This window comes from Hipposideros armiger, unplaced genomic scaffold (assembly GCF_001890085.2).
Source record: "Hipposideros armiger isolate ML-2016 unplaced genomic scaffold, ASM189008v1 scaffold_1430, whole genome shotgun sequence".
Taxonomy (NCBI): Eukaryota; Metazoa; Chordata; class Mammalia; order Chiroptera; family Hipposideridae; genus Hipposideros; species Hipposideros armiger.
Window position 1 is genome coordinate 110,690 of NW_017732780.1, and position 14,345 is coordinate 125,034.

At 51.5% G+C, this 14,345-nt stretch overlaps 2 protein-coding genes across 4 annotated transcripts in view; both read left to right on the top strand.

Moving 5' to 3' along the window:
* Positions 1-4,901, top strand: part of MEI1 (meiotic double-stranded break formation protein 1) — a 70,570-nt gene extending 65,669 nt beyond the window's left edge. The window contains exons 25-29 of the mRNA XM_019633889.1: positions 1,563-1,644; positions 2,107-2,213; positions 3,198-3,329; positions 3,520-3,632; positions 4,439-4,901. Of these exons, the coding sequence (XP_019489434.1) occupies positions 1,563-1,644; positions 2,107-2,213; positions 3,198-3,329; positions 3,520-3,632; positions 4,439-4,484 (480 nt within the window). The 3' untranslated portion in view covers positions 4,485-4,901. The remainder of the gene's footprint in view (positions 1-1,562; positions 1,645-2,106; positions 2,214-3,197; positions 3,330-3,519; positions 3,633-4,438) is intronic.
* A 51-nt stretch (positions 4,902-4,952) lies between these two features.
* Positions 4,953-14,345, top strand: part of CCDC134 (coiled-coil domain containing 134) — a 16,326-nt gene continuing 6,933 nt past the window's right edge. Inside the window, exons 1-7 of one of the 3 annotated variants that reach the window (XM_019633891.1) lie at positions 5,502-5,650; positions 6,186-6,268; positions 7,307-7,425; positions 8,305-8,426; positions 8,631-8,715; positions 10,869-11,050; positions 11,345-11,416. In XM_019633891.1, coding sequence (XP_019489436.1) covers positions 7,323-7,425; positions 8,305-8,426; positions 8,631-8,715; positions 10,869-11,050; positions 11,345-11,416 — 564 coding nt within the window. In that variant the 5' untranslated portion in view covers positions 5,502-5,650; positions 6,186-6,268; positions 7,307-7,322. Of the gene's footprint in view, positions 5,651-6,185; positions 6,269-7,306; positions 7,426-8,304; positions 8,427-8,630; positions 8,716-10,868; positions 11,051-11,344; positions 11,417-14,345 lie in introns of all 3 variants that reach the window. The other 2 variants (XM_019633890.1, XM_019633892.1) reach the window with 2 other exon arrangements.

Here is a 14,345-nt window from a genome sequence, read left to right on the forward strand (position 1 = left end):
CAAGGGCCCAGACATTTATGCTGTTTTAGTTACAGTTGGACTCCATTTCCTGCCCTTTGGAGCTTGTCCAAGACAGACAGTCAAAGATCCACATGGTCTGATCTAATAGCACAGTATTCATGCGGCAAGAAGAGGAAAGTGGGGGGAACTAACAAATGAGTGAGAGAAGTCACAGAGTCTTTCTGGGGGACACGTGGGGAGCTTGACTAGAGTAGGCTCTACTCGGTGCCCAAATAATGACTGCACATATGTGATATGACTGTTGACTGTAGGAGATTCTGTTCAAGAATTGATCCCCACTGGGCCTGTGCACAGGTTGGGGGAAGTTGGGAAATGTAAGGAGACAGAGGATGCTCCAGGCTTGGGCCCTGTTCCGGCTCAGTGGCTGCCGAGTCCTGTCCTGCAAGCACACCTGTGCACAAGTTCACATTGTTGTGCGAACACCACCACCATCCATCTCCAGAACTTTGTAGGTGCACTGGCCAGAGTCACACAGATCTGCATTACAGCCCCTGCCTGGACCCTAAGTCTGAAGGGGTTTAGCAAGTCATTTCCTCTTATTGATCTTCACTTTCTCTACCTGCAAAATAAGAGGAGTCTTTCAGGATTGAGTGATTTGGGCCTATGAGAACAGCCTCGTTCCCCTAGGCATGGAGCACAGCACAGAGAAGTTTGGGTTGAAGTAAGGATGGAGACAGTGTCCAGGGTTCACTATGCTGGGTCACATGGCGGAAGAGGGCAGGTCCGTGGCAGTGAAGGGGTCCAAGGAAGGAAGGACTGTGCTCACTGGAGTGATTTGGGTGGCGTGGGAGTAAGGAGCCAGCGGCAGACTTCCCCTCTGCTTAGTTTAAAAAGGGCCTGTAAATCCCTGAGTGTCTCCATAACAGAAAAGAAGTAGGTTTGTTCTGGGTTTGTCTGGAGATGGAGACCTAGGCCAGTGGGTGGAGCTGCAGGAAGACAGGAGGAGGCCCTGTCTCCTGGCAGGACTGTCTGAAGGTAGAATGGGAGGAATGGAGAGGAGTGGCTTGTGGCTGGGGGCTTCCAAACAGAAGCCAGGGGTCCCCAGCAAGAACTCCTTGCTACAGGGCAGGAAGGGCATGGGTTTAGGTGACCCTTAAGGTTTCTTCCAACACTGGGATTATGTTTTAGGGGAAGGGGATGCTCATGAAACAGAGGCCCAGGAGTATACTGTAGAAGGATAGACCCAAGTCACTGAGGAGAAGGAGACTAGTAGAATTGAAAAGAGCAATGTCAGCAAACATTATACAGTTAGGGGCCTCTTTCAGCTCTTACAGAGTCTATAATCTATGAATCTCTTAGTGGGGCCCAAGGCCCATCTCCTTTTCTGAAACAAAATAGTCTCTCGAATGAAGGTAAATTATCAGTATAAGCACAACAAACATTTCTTCATTATCTATAGGGCCACAACCCCAAATCTGAAATTATGAAATCCAAATTGTTCGGAAAACCAAAATTTTTTTCGTGGTTGGCACCAAAAACCACTGGTGGCAAAATGTGACATGAACGTCTGTGTGTTTTTGTTGTGTTTTGTTTTCCTGCAGAAGGACCCTCTATTGTCCCATGCCTGTGTCAGCTGCCTGGAGGCCTTGCTTGACTACCTGCATGCCAGGAGCCCAGCCATGGGTAGAAACACTCCCCATTCTCTGATGTTTTCATGGGGGAGATGGGAGGGAGCCAGCCCCTGCCACCTCCTGCCCTAGACTGCCATCCCCTGTTCTGTGATTCGCCTTCATTTTCTGAGATCATACGAGATCGGGCACGTTCATCACATTCATTTTGTTTAATTCTTTTAACAATACTGCCAGGGCACTGTTATACCCAGTATACAGATGAGGAGGACACAGGTTCAGAGTAGTCAAGCAACTTACTAACCACAGCCACAGGATATGCAGTCTCCCTGAGCCAGGCAGCATAGGGGATAGAAGCCTAGGGAGGAAAGACACTCCCTGGGGTCAGCTTGTCCAGCACCCTGCCTCTAGCTGAGCAGCCCATTTTAAAATAATAGGAGAAAGTCCTCCTTAGTAATGTTCCAAGGCCCTTGGAAAAACAGCATTAATGGACCAGGGTGACTGGTGTTTCCCATAGCACTCCATGTGGCCTCCCAGCCCTGGAATCGGTTTTTGCTGTTTACTCTCCTGGATGCTGGAGAGAATTCCTTCCTCAGACCTGAGATCTTGAGGCTCATGACCCTGGTAAGTGCAGAAGGATGGTCTTGCGGTCTGAAGAATGCCATGAGCTGGGTGGTCCTGAGGAGGCCAGGGACACCTTGCTTTAGGTAACCCTGGTCCTCAAAGGTAGAGGGGCTGGGCAGGCCATCACCCTCCAAGAGGCCTGCTCAGAGTATTCCTCTGAATGCCCAATGCTCCTCACCTCAAGGAGCCGGACACCCTCACTGACAAAACACACTGACCAGAGCCTTCCTGCCACATGCCAGATCCAGCGCTAGATACCCAAGATGCAGATGGGCCAAATGCTGTGCCTTTAAGGATCCCTCAGTCTAGAGAAGGAGATAGACAAGGAAACTATAGTTCAAATGTGAAGTTATTAGTGATAGAGTAGAAGATATGCTAAGTGCCCACTGAATAAACACCAAAGCAGGGCGCCTGTGAATGACAGTGAAGTGGATCAAGAATAATAAATCAGTGCTTGGTGTGTGGAAATAGAGAGAAGAGAGGAAGTACTCTACTTTTGCCAGATCTGGGAGGGAGGGGTGAATAAGAATGTAGTCAGCACTTAATTAGTACCTTCCTTTGATACAATGAAAGAATGTTCATTGGTGAAGGTAACATTTTAGCTGAGGCTTGAAGGATTAATAGGCAAAGAGGAGGATGCAATCCAGGTAGTGAAGTGAGACCAGCAGGATATGAGCACTTGGTGGTGTATTTGGGTAACCACCGTAATCCATTCTGACCATGAGTGTGGGGTGCAAGGGTGAAGGGAGGGGTGAACTAAAGGGCTCAGCAGGGCCAGCTCTCTCAGGGTCTTGCAGTCTGCATCTTTATTCCACTCTCCCATGACACAGCTCCCTAACCAACTCTCAGCTCCTTGAAGGCAGGGGGCTGTGGGCTACAGATCTGTGTCCTCAGCCCAGTGCTGAGCACAGCAGGGCCACAGGAAATGTCTGAATGAAGGAGATGCCGAATCACTGTGTGTTTGTGGCTTCTCTCCTGGGCCAGTTTGTGCGGTTCCAGAGCAGCAGCATCCTGTCTCATGAAGAGGTGGGTCTTATTCTGCAAGGCGCAGCTTTGGCTGACCTCTCTTCCCTCTCGAACAGCACACTCCAGGCTCTGCGTGGCTTCTTCCTGCAGGTGGGTAGGAAGAGGATGCCATATAGCTACCATGAGGCTAGACTCTCCACACCATCTTATGTGTGGAGGGTGGGAGCTCTGGCCACAACAGCCAGTGGGGGCTCAGGAGAGCAGGGGATGGAGAGAAGAAAGGGCCTGTGTGGAGCCGGCTCTGAGAAGACCCATCTTCTCTGCCTTTTTCTTCCCTCAGGTCCAAAGCATGGGCCTCCTGGCTGATAATAGCATAGCCCAGACCCTACAGGTCTCCTTGGAGGGCCTTTCCCCCAGGGCCTCCTCGGCCCAGCCGCCCTTACAGGACATGCTGTATCCTTTCTTGCATCTGGGAGCTTTTGGCCAGGTCAGGGTCACCCAGGCAATGGGATGGTGTGGCATCATGCTTCAGGATAGAGGTGTGCACTGTCTACAGCCCTGTCCTCTAAAGCAAGCAGGGGTGAATGAGAATAATTAATAGCGATAGCAGTGACAATGACTTGTTCTGTTTATGAAGGCTCTACAAAGGGCCAGTTACATGACATGCACTATGTTTAATCCTTACAGCAGCTAGGAGTGTTAACATTGTTGTAACTTGGACCAGAGAGGTTAAATGACATGACTAGGAACACACAGGGGTAGCATCAGGATTTGATCCCAGATTTGCCTGTCTCCAAAACCACATCACCAAATTCAGGAAGGAGCTAGTTCTTCCCCCAAGAGCTTTGGAGCAAGTTGCCTAGCCCATTTGGCACAGGTGCCAACATGGTGGGTGCTGGGTGACTGGCATGTCACTGAGAAAAGCCTGAGGCTGTGGGCAGTGGGCAGAGTCCCTCAGGGGGTACTCCAGAGACACTTCTGTACGGAGTGTATATGTGTATGGTGGTACTTCCTCCCTCCCTCCACCGGCTGCCTCCATGGCTCTCCTCTTTCCCCTTTCCATGGAGTAGTTCCCTGTTGCATAGCAACTACCTAGCCCAGGTATTCAGGTCTCAATCTTACAATCCAGTCCACTATTCTTAGGAGCACCTCTGTTCTTGTCTGACCTTTTTGCCCTTTTGGGGCTCTGGAAGTGTGGTTCTCGCGTGGTTAGCCCCACCCCTCTACCTCTCTGTTCTCCTCTCATGTTTTGCTGCCAGCTGCCTGGGAGGGGTGGCTGTATCTCTGTCCCACATCAGAGACTGACCCTAAGGACTTGAAGGCCCAGAAATGGAGAGAACTGAGACCTGGAGAAGACAAAGTCATGGCACAATGGTTCGGGGAAAATGGATGACAACTGCAGCCATTTCACTGGAGCCGGTTACTCCATTGTTGAAATGGAGCCAGGAAATAAAGTGATACACTCAAATGCCTGTGTGAGCTCTCCAAAAACATTTCACTCTCCACTTATCTTGGCTCCTCCAGCTGGTTCCTCAGGCAGGATGAATGGCCTCCTCAGGGAAACGGGACTGAATTTGTTCTGGTAACACATTAAGGAGCGCCAAAGCTAGCTGGTTGCCTCAATAATTTCCAGGCAAGGAAGTTAAGGTTAAATCTTTCTCAGCATTCCTAGCTGAGCAAAATTGTCCCAGCTCAGCTCTTCCCTGGGTAAAGTAGGTCCCTTGTGTTCCTTACCCTGAAGGTCCCCCTCGGAGCTTGTATTTGTATACCCACATGTGCGGTTCTTTTAAGGTCTGCACTCCACAACTGCCGCTCCTGTTCGGAGCTCAGCCCACCGGGCCTCTCGCTCCTTTCCCGCACGCCTGCTGAAGGTCCCGGTGCCCTAACTGGCTGTCCCACTTCCTTCTCGGGTCTGGCTATACTGACCCTGCACAAAAGTGGGCCGAAATCTGTCCTAATAAGCTGACGGAGAAGTCCCGCCCAACTTGGTTTAGAACTTGGTGGATCGGAGGGGCGAGCAGCGGATGTGCCAACTCCGCACTACAAGTTACTTAAAAAAAAAGTGCCAGTCACGACCCACTAAACTGATCTTGCCAAACTGTCAGCTGCCGAAACAGTTTCTGGAAGTGGGGGCGTCGGCCCAGGTCAGGGCTCCACTTTGCTGACGCATCCTTCAAGTCTGACGCCGACTTAACTTCAACCGGATCTATCCAAAACCACAATCCGGAGTCGCAACGTATGATGGATGGAACGAGACTCCAGCTGACCTCGCACGAGACCGGCGGGACGGGACCGGAAGTGAAGTCACCGTCGCGGCCCACGCTCATTGGTCAGGAGCGGCGCGGTGGGCGGAGTGGCGCTCGGCTGTCCCAGCGCGCTGTTCGCGAGTACTAGAGTTTAGCGCCTGCTGTTCTGGCAGACCCTCTAGCGGAGTCGCACGCTCTCCTCCCGTTTCCCGCACTGCCAGCCTGGTAGGTGATGGGGGCCGGGGGTCGCCGAGCGGGCAGGCTCCAGGTGGCGGTGATGGGGCAGGGAGCCAGGGTCCCGAGCCCGCAGCGGGGGGTAGGGGGTAAGATTTGCGACCCCGGTCGCCTCTTCTCATTGGAAAGACTCGTTCTCCCTCCCGGAGCCCCAAAGCCTCGATGCGGCCACCTGGGTCCGCGAACCCCGGTGATCAGCTCACGGTCCACCACCACCACGCCACTCTTGCAGAATGGGTTCAGAGTAGCACGGGGAGTTGGGAAAAGCTCTAGGGACGCACCGGCGTGGAGCGGGATTGAGAGGCGGGATAAGTGGGAGTAACAGTAGGTAGAGAAGGTAGAATCTGCCCCACGCAGTCTTCTTTTTCGACTTTCTTTTCTCCTCCCCTGCTTCAGTCATTACCTGCTGTTAGATATCCCTCTGCCCCAAGTTTTGCTCCAACATTGGTCCGGTTGCTTTAGCCTGGAACGTGACTTTGGAAGTTAGGAGATCCTGGGTGAACTTGGACTACTTTTCATTCTCTAGGTTTCAGTTATGTAGGTGGGGGCCGTTCTCTGGATGACCGCTGCGGGATCTCACTGTCAGTAACTGAGCATTTCTTCCGTGGGGTAGGTGTCCTGGTGGAACAGTGACCAGCTCTGAGATAGCCTATGTTAATTTAGACTCTTGGCTTAGCCTGGGAATGGCTGAGTGACTGGGCAGTCACTTCACTTTTCTGTGCCTTGGTTTCTACATTGGTAAAACTGTGCCCCTGTCATTTGAATTTGAGGCCTCCTCTGACCATGGTATGTAATATTGTACCCCATCGACTCCCTCTCATCCTTCTGTGCTTGTTTTACAAGATTATTGGTTGTCTCTTACTCCTGCTAGGGAAATAAGTTCCATGAGTGCAGTGAGTTTTGTCTTATTCACTGCTGTATTCCCAGCTCTAGAACAGTGCCTAGAACATGATAGGTACTCAAGAAATAATTGGGGAATGTTGCCTGAATAGGAACAGGTCTCGCTTGTGGTGCCTATGGTTCCAAAGTGAGTGAGTAGCATCCCTCTTACCCCAAGATGACCCTGCCTCCCTTCATGCCCTGCATCCTTTCTTTTCTGATGACAGAGTCAGGGAAGAAAGAAAACACCAGAAGTTTCACTGACCCTCTCACTGCCTGGGCCTCCTTGACTAGATATCTTCCTGGAAGGCAGGTGGGGATGAGGGTGGTAATGGGGAGGGGGGTGTTGGTTGAGAGGGAATGATATTGACCAGCCTCTCCTTCCCCAGACACGGTGTGTCACCCAGTCCTCCCCCCTTACCGCAAGGAGGTGACCTCCTTATCCCTATTTTACAGTGAGGAAGCTGTGGCTCAGAGAGGCTGAGCAATTTGCCTGAGGTCCCGCATTCAGGAAGAGCCAGGGCTGTAGCCCAGAGCTCCACACACTGACTCCTGTACTCTAAGCATCCCTTCATTGCTGCCATTTATCTTCTTCTCTCCCTCCTACCATCCCATGGTCTTTATTGTGTGTCTGCTGCTCACAGGCTCTGGGCCAGGGACTGGGTTCTTGGTATTTGGAGGCTACGCCATGTTGGGGAAGGTTGCCATTCGCCTCACTCTTAACACCAAGCTCTGGGTCTTACCTCGTGTTTCCGGTTACTCCCCTAGCTCCAGGGGTGCAGATATGGACCTTCTTCAGTTCCTGGCCTTCCTGTTTGTCCTGCTACTGTCTGGGACAGGAGTCACAGGCACCCTGAGGACCTCCGTGGACCCAAGCCTGGAGATCTGTACCTTTTGGGGTTGGAGGGAGTTAATGAGCTGCGCCTGAGAGGGGTCTGATAAATGAGGTCTCTCTATACCCACAACCCTTTGGGGGCATTCCAGGGATGGAGCAGGCCCATCTGATGGGAACAGGGGAGAAACGGTAAGATAATCAAACTTTAATCGAGTCAATTCTCTCCTGAGCCTGAGTTTTCCTATTATATGAAATGGAGAAAGCAAGGCACATCTCTCAGAGTCATGGAGGCTCTGAGAATTGTACTTATATGTGGGTGAGTCCCTAGGCGGAGACTCAGGCGCTGGCATACTGGGCCACCTACTCTGGGCCAGATCTTAGGGACACAAAGATGAGTCAGGACCAGTCCCTGGCTTTCAGACCTTCACAGGCCTCACATTGTACTTTGTGACCAGTGCTGTGATTGAACATGGGAAGGGCAAGGAGAAACACTGTGCTGTGGCTTTTGAATTGGGTCTTGAAAGAATAGAAACTCAGAGAAGCTGGCGGGGGGGGGGGGTAGGCGCATTCCAGGTAGAGTGTACAGTGTGAGCAGAGGAGAGAAGGAAGGTGCTGGGAATAGTGAATGGTTGTGGAAGATGGCAGGAACACCAGGGGGAGGGGAGGGCAGGAGCCAGATCTGAGGGGTTGTGTTCAGGCTCTTGGCTGTGGAATCCTCTGTGAACTAGACAAATGATAACATTGCAGGATGCGATGTTTCTGCAATGAAACATCATCGCAGAAAACAGTTTCAAACTGTTCTCAGACCGTTTGTGCCTTTCCTGGGGGCAGGGGTGGAGGGTGGCCTCAGGAATGGGCCCTCTGGGTCGCAACCCATGGGTTATCCAGACAGGAGTATTGGTGCCAGCTCCTTAACTTAAATGCTGCTCAGACAAGAAGATGTTTGAGGTGAAGCGGCGGGAGCAGCTCTTGGCACTGAAAAACCTGGTACAGCTGAATGATGTCCACCAGCAATACAAGATCCTTGACGTCATGCTCAAGGGGCTCTTCAAGGTGTGTGCAGGCGCGGGGCAGCTCTTGGCAGGCTTAGTCTGTGATCTGGGCACTGAGGGATAAGTAGGAGTTACTTCAGGGGATGGTGTTCAGTTAGAGGCAACTGCATGCACAAAAGATTTGAAGTAGGGTTTATGTAAACAGGGCTGGGGCTGGTCTGTGAAGGCCTCTGCAAAGCCACTCAGCCAGGCAGGGTTCCCTTAGGTGCTGGAGGACTCCCGGACAGTGCTCCTTGCTGCGGACGTGCTCCCAGATGGGCCCTTCCCCCAGGACGAGAAACTGAAGGATGGTATGCTCTTCCCAGTGTCCCTTTCCTCCTCCCAGCCACCGGGGTTTTCTTCAGTGGTTTCTTCCCACCTGTTCTTGTCACTCTTTTCTCTCTCTGGAAGTACCCTCTTGTGGCACCTTCCAAGTGTTCCCCTTTGGTGAATGGGCACTTAGTATATTCTTCAAGAATTTCTGGGCTTCAGAACCACTTTCTGTGTCCCTGACACAAATGTATTCCTTCATGCTGCCCTGGGCTTGGGGCAGGGGGACCAGGGAGGAGCCTCTGCCCACTCTCACTCCAGGGATCCTTGCTTTTTCCACCACCCTGGCCCTCCTGGTAGAGAAGGTGAGGGTTATTCCCATGGACAGGACAGAAAAACAGGCCTATCGAAGTGATGGGTCAGGAGGACAGTGACCAGCACTCCTTACCACTGTTCTAGAAGCCCCAACCACCTTAAATCTTTGTGTTTTTTTTAAAGATATTTTTATTTTTACTGGGGAATTGGGGAAGGGGAACAGCCAAGTTGTCCTTCAGTCTTAGTTGTGGAGTGTGCAGCTAGCTCAGCTGCAAGTCCAGTTGCCATCCGGCTGCCCATTGGCAGCTTGCGGCCGCTCAGCTCAAGGTGCTGTGTTCAGTCTTAATTGCGGGTGGATGTAGCCCACCATCCCATGTGGGAGTTGAACCGGAAACCTTGTTAGGAGCACGTGCTCTCACCAGCTGAGCCATCCTGCCACCTGTTGGCAGCTCAGTGGCAGCTCAGCTCAGGTGCAGCTCACTGGCCCATGTGGGAAGCGAACCGGTGACCCTGTTGTTCAGAGCTCGTGCTCTTAACCAATTGAGGCACTCTGGGGCCCCCTTAAACCTTTTTTGAAACATGGTGGGACAAACATAGATAAATAAGGTAGAAGAATGTTCTGTGTCCCTTCATCCCCTTTCCAAGAATTTCTCTCCAGTGGTGATTTTCCCAATAACTGGTTACATTCTAACAGTACAATTTCTTAGATTACACTGTCTGAGAGGGGATAGAAGTAGCCCTTACATGTTGAATGGCGCACACCTTTACAAATATCTCTAATCTCCACTAGAACTGAGGAAAGGCACTATTACCTCTGTTTTTCAGATGAAAGAGGGTAAGTGGTTTGCCTTGGCTCTTACCTGTAAACCAAGCTCACTCCTGAGTTCTTCGAGGTTCACGATTTGTCTGAAGCCTAGGGGTCCCAGCCCCACTTGTCTCAGACCCAGTCTGGCATATCTTTGGAGGAGTCCGCTTATCTCTGTGTGGCTTGGCCCGTGCTGGTGAGGGCTGCCTCCAGGGCTGGGTTTATACTGATTCATCATGCTAGCCCTGGTCAGGGGGACCTGCCACCATGATGGACACTAAGCTCAGTCTAAAGTGATTTGTTGACCAGAAGAAGGATATTAGTGGGGAAATTGATGAAATTCAAATGACATCTATGGATTAGTTAGTAGTATCGTATTGATGTTAATTTTTTGGTTTAAAAGTTGTACAGTGGTTGTGTAAGATGATAACATCAGAGGAAGCCAAGTGAAGGAATTTTGTGGTATATTATATAAGTTTAAAATTTTTTCAAAATTAAGAACTTAAGAAGCATTTAAAATAAAATAAACTTAGAGAACTTTTTTTAAAATAAACCCTGGTCATCTTAACAGACCTGACCCCTCGCAGACACCGTAGTTGTGCTGACACCAGGGCCCCACTCTGGACATTTGGATCCAAGTTGGGGAGGTTAGGCCCAGCAAAGCCTCCTGTGACGCATATGCCTCCATGTGCAGAATGACACCCACTGGTCCCCACAGAAAACGAGTCTTTTAAGCCATGAGATACAGGGGAAAAAGCAGGGCCTTTGCAGTCACACACCTGGGTTTGCAGCCCCGATTCGCCACTCACTAGCTGTCTAAGCCTCAGTTTCTCCTGTGTAAAATGGGAACAGCACCCACATCTCCCTCTAAAGGCGTTTTGAGGATTCAGTGATCAGGTGAACATAAAGCCCTTATCATGTACTGCACGTGGGGACAGCAGCCTGTGGACAGTGGGCACTGGTCCCTTCTCTGCTTGGTGGGCTTCCCGCCGTTGTTTGGGGGTTGCTTGGGGCTGGCCAGGAGCACAGTAAAAAGGCATGTGCCCAGGCCACTCATCAGGGTCCTCTCGCCAGCTTTCTCCCAAGTGCTGGAGAACACGGCCTTCTTCGGCGACGTGGTACTGCGCTTCCCAAGGATCGTGCATCACTACTTCGACCACAACTCCAACTGGAATCTCCTCATTCGCTGGGGCATCAGCTTCTGCAACCAGTCAGGCGTCTTCGACCAGGGGCCCCACTCGCCCATCCTTAGCCTGGTAAGGACTGGGGTGCAGACAGGCTAGAGCCCTCTGTCTTGCAGTGTGCCATGAGTCTCACATCTGTCTGCAGCCGGGCCCGAATGTCAGCCCTTGGTTGTGTTTTCTGTGATAAGCCTCGGCACCTGGAGGTACCATCTCAAGGGGTTCTGTGCTGACCTGGGTTCCTCAGGGTCATTACCTGGCCCACATCTGCCCAGGCCTTGGGCCTGGGTTCCAACGTGGAGGGAGTGGGCTGCGGGTGAGCAAAAGGCAGGAGAAGGCAGAGGATGACTAGCTTTTCCTCATCTGCAGATGGCCCAGGAACTGGGGATCAGTGAAAAAGACTCTGACTTCCAGAACCCATTTAAAGTAGACGGCACAGAGGTGAGCTGTGGGGGCTTGTGGCCGTGTCTGCTTTGCCTCTGCTGAGCTGTGGAAAACCAGATCCTGCAGGGGCTGGGGTGCCGGGTGGAGCGTGCCGGCTTTGGACTTGGAGCCAGACATGCCTGCGTCTGGGTCCAGAAACCATCACTCACTCACTAAGCCCTTGTCTTAGCCTCAGCCTGCCTGTCTGCTCATGGAATGTGGACCTCCACTGTGGGGGGCAGTCAGAGGCTGTGAACATACCCATCCCAGTGCACAATTGGCACTCCACATCAGGTGAATGACAGGGAAGCCAGGGGAGGTCGAGTCATGCCCTTCAGCCTCTGATCACCCAGCCAGGCTTCTGTCCCATATTCCTGCACATGCTGTCATCCTAGAGGGCTGAGGGACTCTGAGGGCTGGGGGACGCATACAGGCAGTGGCTTTGCATTACGCTGAGGAGCACCAAGCTTGGGAAGTTTACTTCTTCTGTGGTGGACAGAAGCAGACCTCTTTGTTTGGGGGGAGACATCCCTCATCCTCTGAGGTTGCTCCCTGCAAACACAATCCTGATAAATGGCCGAGGTATAGAGCAGTGAGGGCATTGCTCTTGGTGTACCCAGCAGGGCTGCTGAGAGCTGTGGCTGATTGCCTCCCCCACAGCCTACTCCTCAGCCCTACATGTCTTGGCTTAACTCAGATTTCCACATGAGTGTGCTGTTCTGTCCATCAATCTGACCAGTAGAGGCTAGGGCCAAATTTGCTCAATTTGTCTCATACTGCATTTAATTAAGGCTGCCATCAACAGCACTGAGCAGGAGGATGAGGTCAGCCTGCAGTAGTGATCTCAGCCATGTCCAGGGGCCTAGACTCGGCCAGCTGTGGTCAGTCCTTAGGGACCAGAGGGTCTCCCTTTAGATAATCAGGATGTGATCTAAGGCCAGCCTATTACCCATTACCACCCACACAAAAGTTTAGACTGATTTGCTGTTCTTTGACATTCTTGCATTACAGGGGGCAGTAGGTGGACCCAAAGCAGCCTTCATCCCAGTGGAGAGACACTCAGTGGCCCACCCCATGTGTTACAGTTGATCTGGGTCACCGTTACATTGGTTGGCTGAACCCTGAGTGTCACCGCAGAGTTGTATAACCCCAGGCCACTCAGGCATCCAGAGAAGCAGATAGGTTTTTATCTGTCAGATTGAAACAAGGTTGTACCAGCCTGTATGTCTGCACAGGGTCACGCTAGGAGCTGCCTTTGATGCATTGGGCCCAGCAGAATAGTTCAGTACTGACCAAGTCAGTTTTCCTATCACGTGGTTGAGAATAACACCCAGCAGCTGGTCAGATTCACCTGTAGCTGCCACTTGGCCTGGGCAGACCCTAGGATTGTTTTGCCAAGTAGCAGTGCTGGATCTAAGGGACAAAGAAGATTAATTGTTCCCAGCACCTCCTGGGATCTAAGGTATTCTTTCCCTACATGTTGGGATGATTGGTACAAAATTGGTGTGTCACGTCCCAGAACCTTTAATTTCATTTTTTCTCCAATCATCCCCACTCTCATCTAGGCTTATGTCCAGAGGGTCAGATGTAAATGGGGCAAGGGTATTTTTACAAAATTTTCAGAGGCATATCGTATATCCCATCTTGGCCCACATGGGCCACAGTAGGGGGACTTGAAAAGGAACATACTCAACCATTTGGTCATTGTCCTAATGATCTCGAGTCCATCCTGTTCCAACCAGGGACCCTAGATAGTCAAACCAGAAATACAGAGTCGGCTTTGTGCCAGTCCACGGTGTCAGGTGTGTTGCCACATGCTTGTGGTACTGACTGCCATCTGGGTAGTGTAGACTTAAACAGCAGTTTGATTCTGGTCAGTTTCATCAGGCAAAGGGCCTGACCGTGGGCATCTAAGCAAGTGACCCAGACTGTTTACTTGTCAACAATTCATTTCCACAGTTCATGGCCCCAAAAGGGATGGCTGTCTTTGATCTGCCAGTCTGTAATCTTCAAGCGGCAGACCAGATGGCCAGCACGCTGACAACAGTTAGTAAAAATACAACATGCCTGGTCATTAGGAGCACATCTAGGCAAAGGTGAGGACTTTTCATTCAGATGGTTGTTTGGCCTTTATGGCAGCTAGGCTTCCAGTGTTGTCAGTGGGGCTGGATGGCTGCTGCTGCCCCTAGCAGCCATGCCAAGAGTCCCCAAAACCATTCCCAGGTTTGATGATTCACTAGGACTCCCAGGACTCCGTGTATAGTCGTGCTCACAGCCATGATATTTTACAGTGAAAGCACACAAAGTAAAGGGGAAAGTGCATGGGTAAAGTCAGGGAAACCAGGCACATGCTCCCAAGAGTCCCCTCCAGATGATGATGTCCTCCAAGGTTGCTTACTGCAATCACAACCCTGATAAATGGCCCGGGTAAGGAACAGTAAGGGCTGGATTCTTGGTGTCATCAGCGAGAACATGCCAGGACACTCAAGGCCATGGCAAATTGCCTTTTCCACTGAGGGAGTGCCCACAGAGATGCTTTATTGCTGTGGCACTGGCTCTCCTCACCCTGCAGGTCCCGTTGGATACCTCGTACACAGGAGGAGGGTGAGAGCATGGGCCCCAAAGAAAATAGGCGCCAGGGCAGATTTAGCTCAGCTTCATTGGAATGTGCTCTGCTTGCACATAACCACAGCAGCAATGTACTTTCCTTACTTCTCAGTGGCTGGGGACAGTCCCAAAGTAGGACTCACTTTTTTTTTTTTTTAAGATTTTTATTGGGGAGAAGGGGAACAGACAAGTTGCTGTCATTTTTGTTGTTCAGTCTAGTTGTGGAGGACGTTGCTTCACCGGCCCAAGTTGGCACCATCATTGTGCTCTTCCCGGGCGAGGCAGATCAGTTGCCGGCTTCTGGACGGCCGCTCACTGCGGCTGCTGGCCGCTCACGCTG